Source organism: Lactuca sativa, chromosome 6, assembly GCF_002870075.4.
Source record: "Lactuca sativa cultivar Salinas chromosome 6, Lsat_Salinas_v11, whole genome shotgun sequence".
Lineage (NCBI taxonomy): Eukaryota > Viridiplantae > Streptophyta > Magnoliopsida > Asterales > Asteraceae > Lactuca > Lactuca sativa.
In genome coordinates this window covers 13749760-13760982 of record NC_056628.2, presented here as the reverse complement: position 1 = coordinate 13760982, position 11223 = coordinate 13749760, and the positions used below count along the sequence as shown (strand labels likewise).

At 39.7% G+C, this 11223-nt stretch overlaps 1 protein-coding gene across 1 annotated transcript; it reads left to right on the top strand.

Annotated features, from left to right (window-relative positions):
* Nucleotides 1-7073: 7073 nt before the first annotated feature.
* Nucleotides 7074-8785, top strand: LOC111918783 (hydroquinone glucosyltransferase). The gene has a single exon (XM_023914406.3). It carries the CDS (start codon nucleotides 7178-7180, stop codon nucleotides 8570-8572), a length of 1395 nt encoding a protein of 464 aa, XP_023770174.1. The 5' UTR covers nucleotides 7074-7177; the 3' UTR covers nucleotides 8573-8785.
* The last annotated feature ends 2438 nt before the right edge of the window (nucleotides 8786-11223 follow it).

Here is an 11223-nt window from a genome sequence, read left to right as displayed (position 1 = left end):
TTAATAGTAAATGGGTTGTTTTGAAAAGTCTAAATTGGTCGTGATTTTTGAGGCGTTACAGATGGAGCTAAATACGTCGAATGTCAGCAAATAAGGGAGATGGAGACATATGGATGATCAGTGTTTTAATCGAATCAAACTTGCTTGAGAGGCCATTTATGGTGTACAATATGAGTTGTTTCTCCGGGACCTGTGATTCAAGATTCTCCAAAAGATCTGCAATGATTTTTATATAGGTACAATAGGCAACCATCATAGAGTCATCCATGGTGATGTTTCGAATTTTAGAGTCAAGTTGGAATGCTTTGGCTTCTTTGTTGCATTGAAACAACTGCTCAAGACTGGAGCAAAGGACATCAAAGAATGCTTTCATCTTGAGAATTGTGTTGAAAAGAGTTTGCGACAGAGTTCCATAAATCCACGATTTGACAATATTGTCAATCTGTATCCATTCAACATCTGTTAGAGTTTCAGGTGATTTGGTGGCTGAGTTAAGGTGGATGTCAATACCATATCCTGCACAGTGGTGAGGAAAATTCCTTGCCAAGCATCATGTAACCTCCCGATGCTCAAGTACTTCTAAATTTATCCCTTTAAGTTTATTATATGACATTTTGGTCCCTAAGTCCAAGAAATGTGCCTTGAAGCCCTAGTAGCATTCTTGTAATTTTGGGCAGGAGAAGTACGCTAAGCATACATGTGTGTATGCTGAGCGTACACTTATGCATGCGGGGCCTACTAAATAAAGTTGGAAACCCTAATTTTTAGAAGAGGAAGGAAGAAGATTAAGCTAAACTTGGAGAAAGTGGCAACCCAGATTTGGGATTCCTCTTTCATTTGCAATCCTTTCAAGGTATAAAGCTTGAACCTTTGTCTTTTAATCTTGTAGATCTAGCTATGAGGGTTTTATGTCATCTTTTTGATCCCAAAGGTCTCATCTTGATTGTGGCATGTTCTGGATGTTTTGAGTTGTCCTTTTAGACACTAAGAGGGTTCCTTAGCCATAAAAATGAAGTCACTTTGGTTAGTTTTGCTCCATGCATCTTGTAGAAGGTCTTAATGGATTAAGACCTTGTGTTAAGCTCTTATTTTTGGATTAGATGTCTAAGTCCATAACTATTTCTGGTATGTACTTGACCCGTTTGGCATGGTCCAATTGGGTTGCATGGCATCATGATACTTGGATAAACAAAATGAGAAAAAGACACTTATGTTTATTAATATATTATAAGTTCCAATATATTAATAATATTATTTAATTAGTGTTGATCAAGAATTAATTTGGAATTAATTTTGTGATCAAAAAGAGACTAATTAAATTAATGGGGTTGATTGTGTAAATCATCCATTCTTATATAGTGGGCTAATGATCCATGGTTTATTGAATTGGGCTAAAACCCATAGGCTGCTCCATGGATGGTCTATGGAGGTTAAAACCCATGGATCATGGAGGAAATGAAAAGCCATGTCAATTAGGGTTTACATGGTGTAACACTACTTGTGACACAACTATAAAAGGACCCCATGGGCTACTAAAATCGGCACTAAGTGAAGAACAAGAGGGCTAGCCGATTTTGAGTGTGTGTGTACTTCTCTCAAAGTTATTCCAAGAGTTGTGGTGTTGTGTGAAACACTTGAGGCATCACATTTGGGGTGCTAGGCTCACAAAGTTCTTAAGGAATCCAAGAAACAAGAAAGGTATGTTCTTCTACTAGCTTTTATGTTTCAAGTTCCCCATGCCATGCTAGTTAGGTTAAGAACCTTGGAAAAATCAAATTTGCATGTATCTTAGTAAAACATAGATCCAAGGTTTCTAGGGTTGCATGTACACCTTAGGAGTGTTAGAATGCTCAAAACCCTTCACTTATTGTAACGCCTCGTTCCTAGTACACATTTAAAACATTATTTTTACTTTTTATTTTAGAAGCTACTCGATGAGTCAGTGGCCCCAACTCATCGAGTAGCAGTGGGTCAACACATGAAGTTGGCGTGGCGACTCGACGAGTCCATATTCCGGACTCGGCGAGTCCGCCAGTCTGGATGAATCCCAAATTTTCAGGATGTGTACCCTATTTAAACACTATTATAGCCCCAAACCAGCCTCCTTCACCTCTCAGAGACTTATTCCCGAAACCCTAGCCTCCTTGAAGTGTGTGTGAGTGATCTTTGCCCTTGTGAAGGAATATTGGTGCATTGTTGAGCAAGAAGAAGAAGGAGAAGGTAGAAGAAATCAAGGAAGAGGAAGTAGATCCAGATTATACTCCTCTTTGGCCATCCTTTCTGCTAATAAAGCTTTCATCTTGGTTATTGTATTGCTAGATCTAGTTTGTCCCCAAATTGATGGTTTTGAGCTCAAAAACCCCAAATCCCTAGTGATGAGGCTTTGTAATCAAGCCATATCTTGGATCTAGCCTCTCTTGAGTTCCAGGAGCTCAAGAAGGCCACCTTTTGTCAGCCATGGCTTTGTTCTAGTCAACTAACCCCCATAATAGCCAAGTTTGAGTGTTATTGCTTCATTGCATCATAGATACACGTAAAGTTAGCAACTTTACGTGTTCAGATAGTCCCATAAACCCAAATCTATGAATTGGATGCACTAAAACTGATTAGAATCGACTGAATAGAAACTGCACGCAAAGGACTCGGCGAGTTGTTCTTCTGACTCGGTGAGTCAGGTCGCGAGTCTTAGATTCCCTGTTCAGTAGTAGCGAGTCTGTTTAGTGAGTGGAGTAAAGACTCAGTGAGTTAAGTCATGGATCTGAGTGTAGAGGGACTCGGTGAGTCTACGCCCTGACTCGGCGAGTCTAAGGCAATCTCCTTACCCGTAAGAACAGACTCGACGAGTTGTTCATACAACTCGGCGAGTCACAGACTAGACGTGTTCTTATGTTGAAGGTGAACTCGATGAGTTGATCATACAACTCGGCGAGTCGGATGAAGGTTGGCAGGATATCAGTAAAGAAGGAGAACTCGTCGAGTATTGGTTAAACTTGACGAGTAGAGTCGGGAAGGGGAGTAGAAGGAAAGATAGGGACTCGACGAGTTGGCGGCCCAACTCGACGAGTCAGGTCAACGGATTGTTGACTTTGACCAGGGGGTAGAATAGTCATTTTACCCTAAGATTAGTTATCAGTGTTTGATTAAGTGTCTTTTGGGAATTGTAGCCGGGGAGTTACCGGAGCAGCAGTCAGACAGTTCCCGAGCAGCATTTCAGCAGCCAGCCTTACGAGGTGAGTTTTCCTTCCAGTAGGAACGGGTCTACGGCCACAATGCCGACCCGTTTAGTTAGCAGTAGTTCCGGACTACGGTCTGATGCAGTAGTTCAGTATGCTTGGTGTCTTTGTGATACAGACATGTTATGTGTTATGTGATGTGGACTATGGTCCGATGCAGCATGCAATATAGGTGTTTATGTTATATGCTATGACTATGTTATGCTATGTTTAGTCAGTTCCGAACTTCGGTCCGATGCAGTGGGTAAGATCCTAGTTAGTTCCGGACTTCGGTCCGATTCAGTGGGCAAGGCCCTAGTCAGTTCCAGACTTCGGTCTGATGTAGTTCCGGACTTCGGTCCGATGCAGTGGGCAAGGCCCTAGTTAGTTCCGGACTTCGGTCCTATGCAGTGGGCAAGGCCCAGTATTTGCTTTATATGTTATTGTATGGTATGTGGTAGTTTGGGGAGACTCACTAAGCTTCGTGCTTACAGTTTCGGTTTTGGTTTCAGGTACTCAGTTTTTAGAATAGGAGCTCGGTAAGATTGCAGTGCACACACCATTTGTTTAACCTGGGATGTTTATACTCTGATATTTTGATAATTGTTACGATATTTTGAGATACACTTTTTATGATTTTTTATATGATGTTCGATTAATATGGTTTTATTATTAAATTAAAACGAAATTTTTAGACTGTATTTTTGGGATGTTACACTTATTAGGCGTGTAAAGTCATGAAGTTGAAAACTTTATGACTCTAGGGTGTGTTTTTGTCATGGATATGAAATATTGGCTTGAGTGCTTAAGCCATTATGCACTAAATGGAGTTTGGAAGCTGCGAGGGTACGCCCTGCATACATGGGAGTATGCCCTGCGTACTCGGTCAACCACCCCGATGGTGGTCTTTTACGAGGCTTTGCATACGCTAAGCGTGCATCTAGAGTACGCCCCGTGTACTCACATGGATCAGCCTTGCTGAATTGACTTGGTTGGGTTGACTCAATTGACTTAGTGGGTTTGACCAATGGACTTTAACCAAGTTTGACCTTGAGGGTATTTTGGAATTTTGATGGAATTAGTCATTTGATGGAAATAGGTATCGGTTAGAGAGCTGAGATTCGGATTCAGACCTTATCAATTATGTTCTATTTGTTAGGTAAGTTTTCCTCACTGTAATTTTGGGTCGAAGGCACCAAGGTCGGACCTATTGGATTGTTATCCTGGTTTATCGCATGTTGTAGGTTGTAGTGATCTGTTAGATCTGTATCCTGATATATAGGATGATGCTATGCTTAGTGATTTGTTAGATATGTATGACTGTTTGTAGATGCTAGCTAGGGTTTGATATGGTATATGTTGATATGTGATGGTATGTTGGGTTGAGGCGGTCCTACTATATGCTCAAGGCCAAGAAACCTAGGACATCCCAGATAGAATGCAAGCTAGTAGGGCGTACCAGTCAAGATGAAGGCCCAGAGAACATTCCAGATAAGCTGAAGGCCCGGTGAGGCGTACCAGTCATGCTTAAGGTTCTGTGAGCGTGCCAGATAGACTGTAGGCCGGTGGGGTGTTTCAAGCAGACTGAAGGCTCTGTGTGCATGCTGTTTGTTGTTATTATTGTGATTATGTGTTGTATTGGTACTTTGGGAGAAATTCACTAAGCTTTGGGCTTACAGTTTTGGATTATGTTTCAGGTACCTTAGATGATTACGGGAAGACGAATGCGTGATCGTGCACCTCCTCGCGTTTTGATTTATGATTTTGGGAAAACTATGATATTAACATGTTTTGAAAAGTAAATTGTAAATAATGATGGTTTGTGGATTGGTTTTAAATGTTTAAAATTTTCATGAATTTTATGGATGTTACACATCATAGTTGTGTTGATCAAGATTGAGCATGAGGGGGACAAATGCTCGGAAGTTTGTGATGTCGTAAGGTTTCTCGGTCGCCATTGAAAGGTAGAGAGGAGAAGAATTAGAGGGAAATAATTAGGGTGCGTCGTGAAGAAGAAGGAAAGGAGAGTACGGCGTATAGGAGGTCCGATACCATGTAATTGGGTAAATTCCCCCTTGTGTATTCTCAATAACATAAAGGTATAAATACAAAGAAGTACAAATGAGGCAATGGGTCTATACACAATACATCTATACAATTGGGCTACTTATAATATACATTATACTAATAGTTAGTGATGTAAAAACCACAAGTGATAAAACTGTGTGTATAGTGGCAGGTTTGACCACGAGAATGGAAGTTTGATCATTGTCGATACCTAGGCACTAAGCTCTGCCATTTGCCACAAGATAGGCCTTGTACTGGGATTGAGATCCATCTTCATTATGCTTCTTTATGGTATAATTATACCATGTTACACTATAACTTCCCCTAAATGTGATTTTTTTCTTATTAAGATAATTAAATAGAGTGCAAATACAGTAAAAGGGCTAATCTACATGAGTGGTATATCATCCTACACAAGAAATACAAATACATACATAATACGCTAACAAACACGTTTTATGTTTTGTATATGTTTTCAGAAGAAAAAAAAGGCTCACTTCATGTTTGCAAACAATAAAACACATTAAAAATATATTAAAGCTAGAAAATAGAAACTAATCTAATAATTTTATATTCCAAAAGGCATCAACTTGCCATAAAAAGCCATATAGAGCCATCCATGCAACCAACAACATACAATCAAAGTTCTAGGTATAAATGCTAGTGCGACACAATAATTACATCAATTATGTGAAAAGATTTAATCAATCGAAGCTTTAAAGGCATAAGGGTATGGGGTATCACACAATTTTTTACCGACGGAAACATATGGTGTGTTCGGCAAAACTAGCTAGTAAAACTAGCTGATAGCAGATAGCGGGTAACGTTTGATTTTGGAACGTTTTGTTGAAAGCTACTTCATGTAGCTTTTGATTTTGGAGCGTTTTGTTTAGACTAAAAGTTAAACGCTCTTGTCGCCAAACGAGACTTCTTCTTTTTTACTAGCGTTTTCTTAAAAGCTAAAAGCCAGAAGCTCTCAAACGCTATGTGTCAAACACGCCCATAAGCTAATAGTGATATTTTTGTCATTTTTGCTAATGACAAAAGGGTGTGGTGTTTTAACATGCTCCACATATGCATACCCCCGGTAAACTTCCATCGATGAAAACTACCGCCGGTAAATCAAATGGTTGAGGAGTGGTGTTCACCGGCGGTAATATGCTTCACGTATGCATACCCCACATCATAAAATAGTAGTGCTAATAATTACATCAATAATGTGAAACAACAATTTAATCACATGTCTCTGTAACAATCATGTATATGAGTTTTATAAAGCTCTTTTTATCTGGATCCTTCCGCAACAATATTAACTAAAATAGAGACCAATAATTGGAGAATTCAAAAAGCATAGTTGTAGGAAATTTATTGATACATAATATGTTTTCTATCAATCACATACGTAGTTTAAAAATAAGAAAAAAATTTACTATAAAAATTGAAGGGGATTTCGGGCCTCCACCGTGTATTCGGGACGGAACTCCCCACTCCCCCACTCTCGAAAACTAAATGGGAGTAAAACCCACCCCCAAACGGCTAAACCCCAAACATTTGTTTTTAATTTGTCAAGAGTTATATGTTTAGGAATAATTTCTTACTATTTTTTATAAGATTTTGCAAGAACTATATGAATACAAATATACAATTGTTATACTTTTCCATTTTCATATGAAATGATAAAATTTTCATTTAAACATGTTAAGTTAGCTTCATCATATCGTATACTTTAATAAAAGAAACAAAACTCATCCGGTAATTTATAGCAAAATATATTCAGGATTATTCTTTTTTTTTTTTTAATGGCAAAGGTCTAGCAAAGGTCACTTCAGCAAGGGAAGTACTATAAATATGTGGACAGAGGAGATGGGGAAGTAGTAGTTACTAGTGACGATTCTAAAATGGAAGCTCACATAGCCATTTTCCCGAGTCCAGGGATGGGTCACCTCATTCCACTGACTCAGTTAGCTCATCAGCTTCTCCTCCATCGTCGTTTCTTCATCACCTTCATAATACCCACTGCCACCGGTTCCCCTGTAAAACCACAAAACGACATCCTCAACGCCATGCCGGAGAACATCACTTCCATATTCCTCCCTCCCGTAGATCTAAACGACCTTCCAGATGATGCTACCATGGAAACTCGGATATCACTCACTTTAACTCGGTCGTTACCTGCTCTACGTGAAACTCTTACCGAGTTAACTACACGAAACCGACCCTCAGCTTTGGTTGTTGACCTTTTCGGCCCTCCTAGTTTCGAAATTGCCAAAGAGCTCAACATTCCATCCTATATTTTCGGTACGTTTTCGGCTATGTCATTGGTTAGTATCTTCTATACGCCGATTTTAGACCAGATGTTTGCTTGCGAGTACAGGGAGTTACTTGAACCGGTAAAACTACCCGGATGTGTTCCCGTTCAAGGGTCCGATATTCCTGAACCGCTTCAAGATAAAAAGAATGAGTCATATAAAAACATCGTTGAAATTAGCAAAATGTTTAGCATGCCAAAAGGTATATTGGTGAACAGTTTTGTCGAGTTAGAACCGAGTACGTTTAAGGCCATGCAAGAAGGTGAGTGGTGCAAACCCGATATTTACGCGGTCGGACCGTTAATACGCAAAGGTTCAGACAATCCAACCGGTGATGAATTCGAATGTTTAAAGTGGTTGGATAAGCATCCGGTCGGGTCGGTTTTGTTTGTATCATTTGGAAGCGGTGGGACCCTCTCCCAGAAGCAGCTCGATGAACTAGCATTTGGGTTGGAAGAAAGTGGTCAAAGATTTCTATGGGTCGTAAAGAGTCCAAATGATAAGGCAAATGCAAGTTACTTCAATGCAGAAACTCATCACGACCCGTTAGGGTATTTACCTGACGGGTTCTTGGATCGGGTCAAGAACCGGGGTCTGGTGGTGTCGTCTTGGGCACCTCAGGTTGAGATACTGAGCCATGAGTCAACCGGAGGGTTTCTGACACACTGTGGTTGGAACTCGATACTAGAAAGTGTTGTAAATGGAGTGCCTATGATTGCATGGCCACTTTACGCTGAGCAAAGAATGAACGCTGTGTTTCTTACAGATGATTTGCGAGTTGCTTGCAGGGTTAAAGTGGATGAAAATGGAGTTGTAGGGAGAAATGAAATCGACAGTTGCGTTAGATGTTTGTTTGAAGGAGAAGATGGACGTAAGATGAGGTTGAAAATGAGTGAGCTTAAAGATCTTGGTGCAATGGCATTGAGCCAAGATGGTTCATCGACTAGGTCGCTCTTACATGTGGCTGAAAAATGGGTTGAATAACGTTTTCTTGTACTTTTCGTAGAGGATAATTGTGTTCTGCTTCTACGTAAATCTTTTAAAAATTATTATTTGTACGTCTTTACTAAATAAGATATTTCACCTAAAAGTTGCATTAGAATGTTGTTAAAATTGGTGTAATTCTTTTTGGGTGTAGCCTGGTGTAAGCGACCAATAATTGATTAATGGGAAAAAACATAGGCTAATCTTTTCATATTTAATTAGTATTTTTTACACGTCGGTAACGAATTTTTTGAAAGTATTTATATATAATCATGAATATAACCTGCTACAACGGGTCATAATGGTAATATGTGAACACTTTAAAAAAGTTCGTTACCTAGATGAGTACAAAAAAAAAGATAATTACCACATGTGAACAAACCGGGAAGTTAATTATCTTAATATGAGGAAGTCTATTTCTCAAATGTTGACAAATACTAAACGATTGAAGTGATATATCTAAAAAGCTCATTGCTCAATGATTTTCAAATAATAAAAAGAATAAATTATAGTTTTGGTCGCTGTGCTTTGTGCCAATTTGTAGGTTTGGTCCAACCTTTGGAATTTTAATAGGACCCATCTTTGTGGTTTTAAAAAATTACAGTGGCCATCCCTGAAGCATACATCGTTTATATTTCATCCGCCAAACACCAACATGTACCCTTCATATCAGGGGCATTTTTGTCAATTTGCTTTTGTCTTCTTCCCAATGTCTATATGAACGCAGGAATCAAATGTATTTAAATACCATTTCTTTCTCAATCAAGCTTCATTAAACGCTTTTGAAAATTGAATCTATGAAAAATCAAAGAATGGTGATATGTGTCTGTGGTCATCCTGCGATTGTACGCACGTCGTGGACAGATGTTAATCCAGGCAGGCGTTTTTGGGGTTGTCCCTAAAAAGGCTCACGATGTCCATTCATCGGCTGGTTTGACCCACCGATATGTCGTAGGTTTGTCGATATCATCCCATGATTACTGAGGGCAAGAAACAACTTGGAAACTAGTAGAAGGACTTACAAATACCTATTTTCCTGTCTTGGGGTTTTTTGGAGTCGTGTTCTTCATGGGTGATGGTAACGATGATATAGGGTTGCAGTAGGTGCAACTTGTAGTGTAACATCCATAAAGTTCGTGAAAATTTTGAAGTTTTAAAAACCAATCCACAAATCATCATTGTTTACAATTTAGTTTTCAAAACATGTTTAATATCAGAGTTTTCCCAAAATCATAAATCCAAACACGAGGAGGTGCATAATCACGCATTCGTCTTTCCGCGATCATTTGAGGTACCTGAAACATAACCCAAAATTGTAAGCCCAAAGCTTAGTAAGTCCCCCCAAAGTACCAACAACAATACATAATCATAATAATAACAACAACCAACATGTATACAGAGCCTTCAGTCAAACTGAAACACCACAACGACCTACAATCTATCTGTAAGCTCACAGAACCTTCAGCATGACTGGTACGCCTCACCAGGCCTTCGGTTTATCTAGAACGTTCTACGGGCCTTCGGCCTAACTGGTACACCTCACTGGCCTACAATCTATCCGGTACGCCATAGGTCTCTTGGCCTTGAGCACGTAGCAGGATGCTTCAACCCACCATACCATCACATATCAACATATACCATATCAAACCCTAGCTAGCATAACAGACAGTCATATAGATCTAACAGATCACTAAGCATGGCATCATCCTATATACCAAGATATAGATATAACAGATCACTACAACATACACGCATACGATAAACAAGGATAATAATCCAAATGGGTGGCCTTGGTGCCTTTGACACAATAGTACGGTGAGGAAGGCTCACCTCACAAACTGAACAGAACTGATGAGGTCTGACTCCGAACCTCAAATCTTTATCCGATACCTTTTTCCATTAAGTGACCAAATTCCATCAAAATCCCAAAATACCCTCAAGGTCAAACTTGGTCAAAGTCAAAGTCAACTGGTCAACCCACTAAGTCAACTGAGTCAACCCAGCCGAGTCAACTCAACAAGGCTGACCCATGCGAGTACGCGAGGCGTACTCCAGAGTTATGCTTAGCGTATGTGAAGCCTCGTAGAAGACCACGATCGGGATGGTTGACCGAGTACGTAGGGCATACCGTCGTAGCCTCCAAACTCCATTTAGTGCTTAATGGCTTAGGCACGTAAGCCCATATTTCAGATCCATGACTAAAACACACCCTAGAGTCACAAAGTTTCCAACTTTATGACTTTACACACCTAACAAGAGCTTAATACAAGGTCTTAATCCATTAAAACCTCATATAAGATGTATGGAACAAATCTAACCAAAGGGACTTCATTTTTATGGCTAAGGACCCTTCCTAGGTTCTGAAAGGACAACTCAAAACGTCCAGAACAACCATGCACAAGATGAGACCTTTGGGGCAAGAAAAGCAACATAAAACACCCAAAAATGGGATCTAACAACCAAGACGTCAAGGTATAGACTGTATACCTTCTGGAGCTTCTCAAGAAGGCAAAGATTCTATATCCACAAGCTTACTTCCGCTTCAAGGCTCCTTGATGCAACTTCTTCCTCTTTCAACACACCAAAAACACTCTCTTGAGATCAAAACACACACTAGGAAGGCTAGGGTTTGCAAAAACGCCTCAAAGGAT